The 13,200-nt window shown below is 36.6% G+C and overlaps 2 protein-coding genes across 5 annotated transcripts in view; one reads left to right on the plus strand and one right to left on the minus strand.

Annotated features, from left to right (window-relative positions):
• The first annotated feature begins 1,923 nt into the window (after positions 1-1,923).
• Positions 1,924-4,689, plus strand: LOC126380739 (triosephosphate isomerase). 2 transcript variants are annotated; one of them, XM_050030339.1, is made up of 6 exons: positions 1,924-2,079; positions 2,316-2,444; positions 2,559-2,670; positions 3,122-3,231; positions 3,432-3,638; positions 3,907-4,689. In XM_050030339.1, the coding sequence occupies exons 2-6, from the start codon at positions 2,334-2,336 to the stop codon at positions 4,111-4,113; spliced, it is 747 nt and encodes a 248-aa protein (XP_049886296.1). In that variant the 5' UTR covers positions 1,924-2,079; positions 2,316-2,333; the 3' UTR covers positions 4,114-4,689. The 2 variants fall into 2 exon arrangements, with proteins under 2 accessions (XP_049886296.1, XP_049886297.1); XM_050030340.1 differs by lacking the exon at positions 1,924-2,079 and adding an exon at positions 2,208-2,232.
• LOC126380729 (putative fatty acyl-CoA reductase CG5065) overlaps positions 4,683-13,200 on the minus strand; it is a 28,371-nt gene continuing 19,853 nt past the window's right edge. Inside the window, exons 1-8 of one of the 3 annotated variants that reach the window (XM_050030326.1) lie at positions 12,520-12,871; positions 8,824-9,023; positions 8,318-8,626; positions 7,842-8,040; positions 7,211-7,409; positions 6,892-7,131; positions 6,523-6,780; positions 4,683-6,207 (exon numbers count right to left, since the gene is read on the minus strand). In XM_050030326.1, coding sequence (XP_049886283.1) covers positions 6,045-6,207; positions 6,523-6,780; positions 6,892-7,131; positions 7,211-7,409; positions 7,842-8,040; positions 8,318-8,626; positions 8,824-9,021 — 1,566 coding nt within the window. In that variant the 5' untranslated portion in view covers positions 9,022-9,023; positions 12,520-12,871 and the 3' untranslated portion in view covers positions 4,683-6,044. Of the gene's footprint in view, positions 6,208-6,522; positions 6,781-6,891; positions 7,132-7,210; positions 7,410-7,841; positions 8,041-8,317; positions 8,627-8,823; positions 9,024-9,091; positions 9,219-12,519; positions 12,872-13,200 lie in introns of those variants that run through there. The other 2 variants (XM_050030328.1, XM_050030327.1) reach the window with 2 other exon arrangements.

A 13,200-nucleotide genomic window follows, 5' to 3' on the forward strand; every position in this document is an offset into this window, starting at 1 on the left:
AGCTTTTTGGGTAGAAACCGTTCAGAATAAAGGCAAATGGTTTGCTGAAGTTAAAGATAATGTATCACAACCTTGGTTCACCCAAGGCAACACATATTTGAATAGAAAATTCTACACAATAATTTGCCGTTTGCGTTTAGGTCACTGTCGTTTTAATGCTCATCTTTTTCGTATTAATATCGTATCGTCCCCTCTTTGTAATTTCTGTCAAGATGCCATCCAAACTCTGGATCACATCTTTTTTGAATGTCGTTGTTTTTCCTTACAAAGATTGCTATTCATTGATCACCTCATGCAAATATACCATACTGCTGAAGAAATCCCGCGCTCCCTTCAGCAACTTTTAAAGAAAAGAGAATGTTTTCACCCAATTTATAATTACTTAATATCAACCACTGAAGATATTTAAGACTACACCTGATTTTAGACGCTTATTCCTGATTTAAGACTCCTATCCCTGACTTAAGTCTCTTATTCCTGATTTAAGACTTCTATTCCCGATTTAAGACTTTTATTCCTGATATTTGACAAAATGATAATTGGACGAAGACAAATAATTAAACAAAAGAAATGGCTCCGGCCTTTGAAAACAATTTATTGAAGACAAAGAAAACAAATTCAAGAAATAATACACGAAGAAAAACTTCATCCGACCAGGCTGTATGGCTATGTCCCTTTGCCTGCTCCTTCTCGGGGCAAATTTAACAAAAAAAAAAAATGTTTATGGTTTAATCAGTAGCAGATTGGTAGCAGAGTTTTGATCGGTTTCGAGTTTTATCCTCGGTTTTATCGAGGTTTTATCCTTTCCATTTATTAAAGTACGTAACGTCGAGCTACTAGTCTTTTAAGCCAATAAACATAAGTTATGATATTTTCGTTTGATTAGTACGTTTGTAGAAAATCTAAAGGCCTTTCCGCACTAGGTAGATCCGATTTTTATCCGGTCCGAGTGCGAGAATGTCGGACAGTTTATTAGACTACCCAATCCACCCACCCTATTTTTGCCCGTTTGGTGTTGCCGTTCTCCGTAGCATAGTGGATACCGCAGACATTTAAGCATTAGTAGCAAAAGGTAACAGATACTTATTTCTCTGGAAACATTTTTTTTTTAAATTGGGTAAAACTTTTTGCAGAACATAATATAAACAAAAGGGCGACATCTAGTTACCTAAAGCGCACTACCTATAAAGAGCGACACGGAAGGAAGGGAGTAGACATATATAGGCGTTTCCCTATGTCCTTCATGTCCCCGATACTTGTATAAAAACTAGATGGCAGAAAATGTTGTATTGGCAACTAACGCTATGGCTACTCTGTGGCTACTCCCATCCGGTCCACTACCTATAGGGTTTATTAATAGTAGAAGAACCTTTAATTTTACTGTCTTTGTAGGAAATAAAGGTGAAATCAGCCATAAAACCAGTATACCTTCTGTCTGACTTATTTTATTTTGTATTATTATTCATTTGTACGATGTTTGAAACAACATCATTTTACTCAGCCAATTACCCATTACCATGATCGTATTCATTGCATTGGAGGGGGGGTGAGGTAAACCTAGCTCAGATGCTGGTGGGGAGCGCAGAATTGTATAATTCAATAAATAGGATTTAAGCCAAATTCAAGCGCAGTCGGATTACTCGGTCGGATTTCGGTACCCAATGGACCGACTCGGTCTTGCTACTCGGCCCTACCGAACCGAGCAATTTTACCTTGCGCACTAGGTCCGGAGATGGCCGGAGGTATTCGTATAGAGTAAAACCGGCTTAACTTAAAAAAAAAATCGTCACCTCAAGATCTTATTCAATGTCAGGAAAGGTCATTGCAAAGTCAGTTTGTTCTCTTTTAGAAGAAATTCAATACTGTTATGTAAACTTGCTGCTGATTGGCTGCAATAAACAATTTCACAATCGCAAATTTAATTCTGCCCAGTCGACGTAGAGTTTTATTTTTATAGGCAAAAGCTTTTGAAATTGCAAACTATCCTTATCATTCCGATTTCCCGCTGATTACTTTTAATAATTTTTGGCTAAATAAAAGACTGTGCCGGTCTTAATTATTGCATTTTTTGTGTGAAAGGTAAGTTCTCTTTTCGTGTAAGACGGGTTTAAATCTTTGCAATGGCGATTGTAATTTCATTGATGGTTATCTATAACTAATCTCATTTAGCCAGCTGTGATTTTTGCCAAACGAACTAGGTACCTACCTAATTTTTATCTAGAAGCTATCAAGGTGATATTTTTGTACAATTTATTGATACGTTTATGATGTAATAACTTGTGTGAAAACTCACCTACCGCACCTTTTGTTTGTAGGCTACCTAACTTCCAAAAATGGGTCGCAAGTTTGTTGTTGGAGGTAACTGGAAGATGAACGGTGATAAGAACCAGATCAACGAGATCATCAATAACCTCAAGAAAGGCCCATTGGACCCTAATGTTGAGGTACAAATAGCCAGTTTGTTATCTCTTGAAATATTATGTTCTTAATATTCTTATCAATCAATACTTGATGTTGCCTCACAATTTCTTCATAAATCAAAGTGTTTCCTTCCCCAGGTTGTACTTGGTATTCCAGCCATCTACCTAGCATATGTGAAAAGCATTGTGCCCGAAAACATTGGGGTTGCGGCCCAGAATTGCTGGAAAGTTGCTAAAGGGGCTTTCACAGGTAATACACTATATTTATCCCAATTAACAGTAGCTGTGGTTCATATAGGTGATACTTTAGGAAGTTTGCTAACCCCGCTAGGTGATGGTATCTTAGTATTGAGATACCTACCCTCCAACAATATTTTCATATGGGATAATTTCCTGTTACCAGGCCACCAGAAAATATCTAGGTACAGTTGAGTCATGTATTTTATAAATTAATATAGGCTAGTGTTTCACCACAATCTCACCTAATGGTAAGTGGCGATGTGGTCTAGGGTGCATCATGCTTACCTAGCAAATGCCTACTCACTCTAGCCTTGAAGACTGCCAGACTTGTATGTGTGAACTATGCTATTTGTTTAGATACAATTACTTAGATTTCAGATTTTCATTTGTCTTTGTCTGTTTTTTACCATACTATACTTGCAAGTATGTACCTAATATAAATAATTTATTTTTATTTGTAGGAGAAATCTCTCCTGCTATGATTAGGGATGTTGGAGCTGATTGGGTAATCCTTGGTCACTCTGAAAGAAGGACCATTTTCGGTGAAAAGGATGACCTTGTTGCTGAGAAGGTAAGCCTAATAATGTTTGTGCTATTTTTATTACAAACTGCATTTGATTAATTACATTATAGTAGTCACAAGGCTTTCTAAAATGTGCTAGAGGATGTAAGCTTACTATTCAGTGAATGAAACTGTAAATGTGCTACTCTGGCCAATAGTGAGACATATTGTATATGACAGGCGGTTTATAATTGATTTTGCACTTTCAGGTGAAACATGCTCTGGAGTCAGGCTTGAAGGTTATTGCTTGCATTGGTGAAACCTTGGAAGAGAGAGAAGCCGGTAAAACCGAGGAAGTTGTCTTCAGGCAAACTAAAGCTCTCCTGCCAGCTATTGGCAATAGCTGGGGCAATGTTGTGCTCGCCTATGAGCCAGTATGGGCTATTGGAACTGGTAAAACTGCCAGTCCTCAACAGGTAATTTTTATTTAATCCTGCCATTGTTAGTCTGACTATTCTTTTCTACAGCTTATCTTGTGCCCATTCAGACAATAACTAGCTTATTGATCTTTAGTTTTTATATGGTTACATGAACTATCAATCATAGGCCTATTATTAAATATTTTTATTTATCTATGCAGCCTGTATTCATCCACTAATGAGTGTGTCTCCTCTCTTGCTCGCTAATCTCTCCAGTCCTATATTAGTCTCATCCATAGCTTATCACAAATGTATTATCCAACAGGCCCAAGAAGTGCATGCTTCTCTCCGCAACTGGCTGTCCACAAATGCTTCCCCAGACATTGCCGAGTCTGTTCGCATCCAATATGGTGGCTCGGTAACTGGTGCCACTGCCAAGGAACTGGCGTCCTGCCCTGATATTGATGGATTCCTTGTCGGAGGAGCTAGCCTCAAACCAGAGTTTGTCGACATTATCAACGCTACCAAGTAAAAAGGTAACCCATAGACTAGATTCGGACCATTATATGGCTGTTTTAGTAAACAAACATACTTCGTAATCAGAATTGGTCCATTTTCTAGTTTATGTTTCTGCTTACGTGATTTAGCGCAGCAATGCGAGTAATCTTATTAGTATGAAATGCAAACTTATTTATATAACAAAATTGCTTATAATTATTATAAGTAATGTTGTAGTTTAGAAGATCATAGCGAATCAATTGCATAACATCAATGTCATATTAATAATATTTATTTGCTGCTATGTAGATTTATGTTATCAAAAAGTCGCGCAAAGCATAAAGGAAATTATTAATTTAAGAAAGTCTTAATGTAAGGATTGAACCATTACTATTTTAGGATTATTTTACTGGTCATTCAATATCAATTGACCATCAAAAAACTGTTTCCTCAAATCATGTAATATTATTAAGTTCATAACTTGTTTTTATTAAGAAGATTTACTTTCCTTATATTATAAGAAATTCTCAAAGATATTTTGATTGTATTTCCTTGAATACTTTTTACGTTTATCTGTTGTTATGAAAATAAATAAACAATGTGTAATGTTCGGACAGTATTTTATTAAATCATATTTATACCTTGGCTTAACCATGGGCTTAACTAACCAAAACGCTTAAACCATAATTTTCCCTATAAAACAGCTTTAATAAAAAGTGATGCAACAATTGTAAAAGAGATTTTAACAATTATTCTAATAATAAACATGTATAAAACTTAACTCAAAAATGTTATGTACTTATCAAAATAAGTATATTGAGCAAATTGGACAAATTAAAATAAAAAGAAGCCGCCTTCAAATAAAAGCGTATTAGAAAAACATGCAGAAACTGAAAAGCAAAAATAATTTTACATTTACATAATATGATGACAGGATTTTCTACCCAAACCTTTGAAATCAGATTTTATGAGACTGCAATAATCTAAACATCCGAATTATAAACGACACTAAAACTAATTTCGATTATAAACTGGCTTGCTGGCTATTCACAAAGTGCCAATGATAAATTAGTTCGTTATAAATGTGATATAAAAGTATTGTATTTTCTACGGCGGCACTTTGTTATGGAATTAATAGTAGAGGTATACTGGTCGGTGACTAGGGTAACCTATTTTTACATTGACCCGATTTGGTAGAGATTTCACCTAAATCTAAACGATTGGCAGACTGGCACGACTCCCTGACTTGAGAAGAGCTCGAGAGTTTTATGTGTGATTTGTATAGATTTACATGATATTTGCATACCCAGAAGCGAAGCGTGTCTTGGCGGGGTCCCGTATAAAAAAAATGTTCCGGAGGAAGGGTAAAGATTTCTCACAAAAGACTTTTTCTTTTCGTAGCTCTGCTGGGACAGTCTCCTTATCCTTTCACTCTTTGTTTTTCTACAAATCGCTACAAGTACTACTAAACCAGAAGAACAATTGTTTGCATCGTATTACAATGTAAATAAACACTGCTTTCCATGCGTGCTTTAACGTCGATTATTGTGGGTTTAAGTTGTTTACTTCAAAACGGGGCAAGTTTTTATTATTTTTTGCTTATGCACGTTGCGTTGGGGTCCCCTGGACAAATACGGCGGAGCTACGCTCCTGTGCACAACTCCCAACTATCAATCAAGGCAAGGGGCCGTACTAGCCTGACAAACGTAAATTAATTCTAATCTAAATAGAAATTCCAATTAGCCAATAATACGTAAAGTTACTTTCACTATTGTTTTTTTTTCTAGTAAATTTAGAATAGCTTTATGAAGAAGTTATGTAATTTTTTGAACATTTCGATACATTCCTATTTAAGATTTTATTTTCAGTATGTTAATGTTATTTTCATGGAATGTATCGAGTTAGTCATATACAAACAGAAATGTATGACTGATTACACAACCTTAAGTCTTAATACCCTCTACTTTAGTTTTTTCCATTGAACACCGCTGGACCTAAGAATGGTAGATGCTTTACAACTGGTTCTCCATATGAGAAGACAGTCTTCACTGGCTCGAACCATGAAGCCAGGAACGAAAGTATCAACAGCCAGAAGAAAATTTTCACCACCCAGTCCAATACGTAGAGGCTGGAAAAATAAACAAGTGTGTATTATTGCACGAAGAATACACTAAACAAACACATTATGGTTGAAGCATCCTACTAGGATTTTATAATAAAATGACTATCTATAGAGGAAGGATAGATTGTTGTTAGCCCAGCGAATTCCACTGTTATTCTGTCATAGCTGCATAACATGCACAACATACGTCCCACTGCTGGGCACAAGCCTTCCCTCAATCAACCGGAGGGGGTATGGAGCATACTCCACCACGCTGCTCCAATGCGGGTTGGTGGAGAACTAGCTGCATAATATTGTCTAACAAAGTAGAAGTATACTCACAAGTTATGATAAGATCGATTCACGGCCATCTTGGTAGGATTTTCTTTCAAGCAGTAGATGCGGCCGCCTTCGACAGCACTCTGCATGTACTTCACGCGATCCTCATTAGTTATGTCTGTTTCGAAAATTGTATTCTCTTCTTCAGATAATTTTTCTTTAATAGCATCGTAATTCGGGCACGGGAAAGACCACGGTCTCATAGTGAAGTACTGAAGAACTTCCAATCCCTGGCTGATTCTGTCTTGTATCCTGACCATGCTGTAACGAAAAGTAGAGGAAGTCAGTGTGGTGTAAGTAGATTTACAGTATGTTTGAGATGTAGCTAACAAAAAACTAAACTGTGGTCTTCATTTGACTAGATGTACTTACAAACGCTTCTGTCCTGTAAGCAATAGTAGAAGGTCGATGACGTAAGCAGGCAGCAGGTGGTAGAAAATTCGACGAAATTCATGAAGTGTTTCGTTGGTGGTGATATCTCCATTGGGGTACCACAGGGGCCAAGACAGTGGATATTGTCGCCCATAAGACTTCGCAATTTCGAGAACATCGCCCCAGGTTGTAGGCTTCTGATGACCAACGTTTACGTTGTATATGGGAATAACTTCAGACCTGTAAATCATTAAAGAGCAATGTTTTTATGTCGGAGATAATAATGGATCTACGAAGCCCAATGATCGCTTCCACTCACTTTACTTTTTTCGTTGCTTCAATTGCGGTTAAAGCAATGATGGCGTTGATAGCAGTATCCACAGGAATAACTTGTGCAGTGAGAGAACCATCGCACAGCATCGTGCGGATGACTCCTTTACCAGCGCCAAGCATAACGCCCACTGGACCATTTAGGTTGTCTACCCATCCTGATACGGGCTCTTTAAGAGCAGGACAAACTGAAAAAGAAATAAATTAACTGTCAGTAGGTAATAGTTATTTACTTAAATATATTAAAGGCATAGTAGTAACATCAATGATTAAAGGTGTATCCTTGACTAGGTACCTTCTTTCGAAAATTACCGACTAGGTATATTTACAGATCATCAATCAAATTAATGTGTAAGATCGCGGTAGGCAGATACCACCAAAATTCCACTTCCTATGCTGCCCATAGAGCAAAATGGTCCTCCAGCGGATCTTGACACACCACCTTCGCTTTCGGCACTCTCATAAAAATCTTCAAATATGCCCGCCGATTTGGGGTACTCCTGACCTCGCTTTGTTTTAAATGAATTTGAGCGAGATGTGTTAGCCTAGGCCTTCCTCTTTCGACTTTACCATTTGCATCCGCTAAATTAATGTATTAAAAACATAATATATTCTTTTACCAATGCTTGGGCGAGCGATGACAGCACCGGGGAGCTCATCGTAAGCATCAGCCACCACGCTTTCGGCTAGGCGTTTTGAAAACGTATAACAATTAGGGTGAGGTCCGAGCAGCGATTTCGTAAGGATAGCCAGCGACTTGTCGTCCATCCATTCTACCAGTCGCATGACATCCTCTGGTTTTACTGGCGGTGCGTATAACTGCAATAAATAATAATATATAATTAGTGTGGCACCCACTTTAGGGTTAGGTAAATCAAGTTTGCACCGAGCGAATTTGGTGCCGGGCGGAGAGTGTCCCGTCTGGTTATTCTATTCTTCATTGTAATAAGAGTGTAATTCTTTTCAATTTTATTTTGTTATTCTTAAAACATAATAAGAATATGGCGTAATTTAGATTATTATTATTAATCAACTGTTTAATGGGCACTATCTATTTTAAATTACTACATTTACTAAAATATCTCTAGAAACGTACCTTTTCACCCAAAACCTCGTAGTCGGGATAACAGAAGGCTGTAGAAAGGTGAACAAGGAGCTGCAGGTTTTTGAGCTGCTTCGCCACTTTTATTGTCCTCATCGTGCCAGTAGTGTTCATATTCACGTTGTCCTTTAGTGGAGCTTCTAGTCTTAACGTAGCAGCAAAATGGAAAATTACAGACACTTCATCTGATAACAGTTCTATGTCCTGCCTGGATAGTCCAAACTCCTCGAACAGCACGTCACCTTGCAGCGGTTTTAGTTTCAACAAGGCTTTCGGTCGTTCATTTTTGAGACGGTCAAACAGCTAAAAAGTGATAAAAACGTGTTATTTTTTTATAAATAGGTGTTGAAAGAGTATTGTTTTAATTTTCACTCGCAAATTAGGTATTATAGTCTGGCAGACAGAGCGTAATAATCAATCAAAAAAATGCTTTTGCTTCTAAGAAACAGTTTAAAAATAATTATTTACAAGTGATAATTCGGGTATTTGGTAGAACTTACGGGCAATCGCTGCATGTCCTCTAGGCGCTGAGAGACGGACTTGCCCCGCTTCGGTCGCATGAGTATGTAGATGTTGCCGATGTCCGGGATGGAGTACAGTAGCTTCTCAATAAGCACCTTGCCCATAAACCCGGTGCCGCCCGTCACAAGGACACTCCGCCCTTTGTAGAATTCTCGCACGGAAACAGGTGAATCCATTTCTGTGGAAAAAATAATTGAATCAGGCAACTTACTTAGTGGATTAAAACACATAATAACGGGTTCTTACCGCGTTTAAATGGGGATATGAGACTCCCGATATTTCAACACTGTTGCAAGTGCCATGATCACGGGATGACTGATGAGATTGGAGTGGAGTAGGTAGATCCATAATTTTCTACGGGCAGACATATCTGTCTACCCTCTTTCTTTGCCGCTTGTTCATGTTTCCGATATCGGAATGTTCGGAACCATCTGAACTCGCACCAAACTCACTACGACAAACCGCACTCACTGTGTCCTCACGTTTTTTCACCACATTAGGCCGTTTTAAGCTTTTTACAACACCTACTACTGGATTCCACATGGTCGATAATTTGAACCCGTCTTCCCTGTTGAAATTTTTATGTTTTCTGATTTCAATAGCCTCTTTTACGAGTCTGGGGACGTTGCAACAGTGTCGAAATATCGGGAGTCTCATATCCCCATTTAAACGCGGTAAGAACCCGTTATTATGTGTTTTAATTATGATAATAACCGCGTAAACTTAAAACAATTTACTTAGTGGAATTGGGACAGCAATAAAAACTGAAAATATTCTATGCCATGTAACCATGATTGGCATGTACAAGTAGTTTATGATTTAAATATCTAAATAAATTCGGTCAAATGCGAGTGGGACTTGCTCACAAAGAAGGTGCCTTACCAGCATACAAAGCTTACTTAAATAAAGGCTCGTACAGCATCCAGGGGGGTTAAAATGGCCACATCGAAGTAATTCATCCAAGAAAGCAATATTGCTATTTGGCATTTGTTTGCATTGTGCACTTATTTTGCATTGGAACCGAACCCGGATCTCCAGATCGTGAGCCTAACGCTCTAACCACAAGACCACGGAGGCTGTTATATACATTTTGAGTTAGGACAAACGGACGTACATATTACGTAACCTTAGTAGCACCCTAAAAAGCATAATAAAATGATAATATGCTCCTTCCCCACCCACACGTCATAATTATAACATAGCTCTAAACTAACTTTCCAAATTCGAAAGAAGCGAAACTTGAATTGTAATAGGTACTGTACTTTCTCAGATAAAAAGTATTTTATTACATATCACTACTTCTATTCTACGCATGTGTTTTTATGTTTATTCCAGGGTATCCTAACTAACCTACGCACCTGAAATAAAGGTCAAGTTATTCTAGCAGATCTTTTACACAAGCAGCTGCCCTGACGGGTTCCGCACGATATTTTATACCTAATTTAAATGTATAAATGGTTCATGTGTTGGGTTTTGTGGACCCTACCCAGGATTCCAATCTGCGACTTTAGGATTCGAAGACGCAAGTTCTCGAAAAACCAAATTCAAAATGCTTATGCTGTAAACTGTTCCAGGCTTTGACTGTTCGCATCAAAAAGGACTAGGCCATTATATTGTTAGTAAATAAACACAAACAATAGTGTAAGTTATAATATGGTCAGAAACAAAGCACCTCATCAGCTGTGTGGACGGTGCGGGTCATAATCTACCGCTCACCTTATTTTCTGTTACATAACTTCTATTTTTAGACGTAGTTTAATGAGACTGTGACCTTGTTTTAGTAGAAAGAATCGAGATAGTTTTCGCAATGAACGCAACCGTTGTTGCCTAACTAACATAATACTAAAGATGAAGGCTGAGCTGTTGGCGATATTTTTATGAAATTCACTGCATTGTAAAATCGTTTCGCTAAGACAATCGTTCTAGACTATCAAACTATGTTATTATAGTAATTGAACAAGGTAGAGAGGTCAGTTTTCAATGCTACAGTTAAGAGCAAAGTTGCGGAGCTAGTATTTTCCAGGAATAATCGCCATTTGGTAAGTTATATAAGAAAATAATGGTACCATAAGTTGGTAATGTCCATAATAATAAGTACCTAAAAATATCCTTTTAGAATTTTGTTGTTAAGTAGGAATACGTAGGGATCTATAAAAGTTATTCGCTATTAAATTTTTAATCACTTAACAAATAATTATCAAAACGTTTACTTAGACTAAGAATGATCTACAGTCGTTGAGTAATATTATTATTAAAAGACGGTTTCCGTAAGCAAACAGTAGTTTTACAAAGGTGACAGGATCAAATACAATCAGTAGCTATGACGTTGGTATTGTAGAAGCTTCGAGGCAAGGTCAGGCTGAACTATGATGAACAAAAAGAAATTAAATGCTCTATTGTAAAAAAACGACGTAAGGACGATGTTAACGTGGGGTCAAGCAAACCTGTTCGGTACTTACGTTACGAAATCCAGCAACTTTATTAATGTGTTGTTGCTAGGATACATTTTTAAACATTGCAAGCATTCCTAGGTATGTATTTTATAATCTACACTGTATATTGTTTTAGCTCTATCCTCGTAAGCCCTGGGGTCCTCTGAGAAGGACCAAATAATTGTAGTCATAAAGGCCGAAGGTTTTGAAATAGTTTGTTCTAATAATCAACGAAGGTACTTTTAAAAGTACCAAAACTTTGCCTGTCAATTTAATTCAAACCTTTGCGCCGATTGAGAAAAAAAGTATTTTGTCTATGAACTAGTTCATTCAATTTCGTGAATAGGTGGCTTTAATAAAAAAGAAATATGTATCACTTGTCGTAATTTGTCATTTTATTGGTAAAGATGGCGCGCACACGGCGACGAGGTAAAAAAAAATCAAGTTAATAATCGAATTTCGTAGTTTTTCATACACATTATTTTCAGAAATCGCAGGTAACATAATAATCAACAACATGACATAGTTATTTTATCAATTTCGTATCGATATCGTTAGCAATATGAAAGCAAACTTTTTTAGTCCTTCGCAAGGGACTTTAGGTGTCATGTCCGGATATTTTTCAAATACTTTTTAAATTGTTATATGTGATTAAATCATACCGATATAGACTGACTTGCTTACGTGATCTTATGATTAAAAAACTACCGTCTTCATTTTATTTCCTTTTTCCTTCTAATGGTGATCTAAACTGACACCATGAATTATTTTTTTTCCTAATAATAAAAACCTAATGTACTTCCAGAGGGACTAATCATAAACTACATCATAAAAACTAAAACTCGTTACTTATTTTATATTTAAATATGTAAGTATATACACATACAAATAGGTATGTATGTTAATGAAAAAATACATAACCCTTTATAATAATAATATTTTTCAAATTTTACTAAAAGTAGTGACTTAAACCGGGAGTCCTTCTGGAAGAACTAAAAAAAAACGTATTTTTTTCAAAAATGTCTTCTATTCGTCCTTACATAGGTCTCCACTTAATTTGAACCCGATCGGATAACTCTAACACTTAAAAATTTGAACTTGAAGTGCTCGGCCTTTACGACTACAAAAATTTGGTCCTTTTCAAGGTACCACCGTCGTTTATTACTTCGAAATCGTAATTATGCTTCGGCGTTACGAGGCTATATTACTCAAAGAACAAAATATTATATCATGTGTACTTACTGAATATTAAAAAATATAGACCAGAATTTCGACGTCTAGTGCTGTCTGAATATACACTGTAAACTTTGATGATTAGACTTAGAAGTAGGTACCTATTATAAAACGAGAGACCAGGACACACACATTACACAAAATACTAGGTATCGTCTCGTTTTTTTTTAAACTAAAAATAATCTTGATATTCAATAACACTGGACAATTTTTGCCTGATGATTGACTTTTGATGCATGATGTTTGTTAATTTGATGTCGCTGATTCTAAATATACCCTCATTTTTTTTGTAACAGCTCTTGTTTACGATTTATAGCATTCACTCAAAATTCGCTAAGTTTCAGTCTTAATTTGCACACAATAAAAAAAATATTAATATTTTAATACAATTTGCATCATCAAGTCGAGTGTGATTAAATGATCCAAATCATTTTTGCTTTATTTGCGGAGAGTATTATGTTTAAATAATACCGTTTAAATGTGACAGCGTTCGTTAATGAGGCTTAGAAAAATTACTTTGGACACCCTATGAATTAAAAAAAAAGCCATGGATTCCGCAAAAGGTATGTAAAACGTGCGTTGAGTTTACGTTTGTGGACAAATAAGAAAAGAAACAGATTTAGGTACGAAAGTGCTATAATCTGGGACAAACCCGTAAACCACTTGGACGACTGCTATTTTTGTTTGGTG

The sequence above is a fragment of the Pectinophora gossypiella genome, chromosome Z (assembly GCF_024362695.1).
Source record: "Pectinophora gossypiella chromosome Z, ilPecGoss1.1, whole genome shotgun sequence".
NCBI lineage: Eukaryota > Metazoa > Arthropoda > Insecta > Lepidoptera > Gelechiidae > Pectinophora > Pectinophora gossypiella.

Coding starts and splice junctions, on each gene's coding strand:
- LOC126380739 (XM_050030339.1), top strand. CDS start 2,334: ATGGGTCGCAAGTTTGTTGTTGGAGGTAACTGGAAGATGAACGGTGAT. Junction 2,445..2,558: donor CATTGGACCCTAATGTTGAG/GTACAAATAGCC, acceptor TTCCTTCCCCAG/GTTGTACTTGGTATTCCAGC. Junction 3,639..3,906: donor AAACTGCCAGTCCTCAACAG/GTAATTTTTATT, acceptor ATTATCCAACAG/GCCCAAGAAGTGCATGCTTC.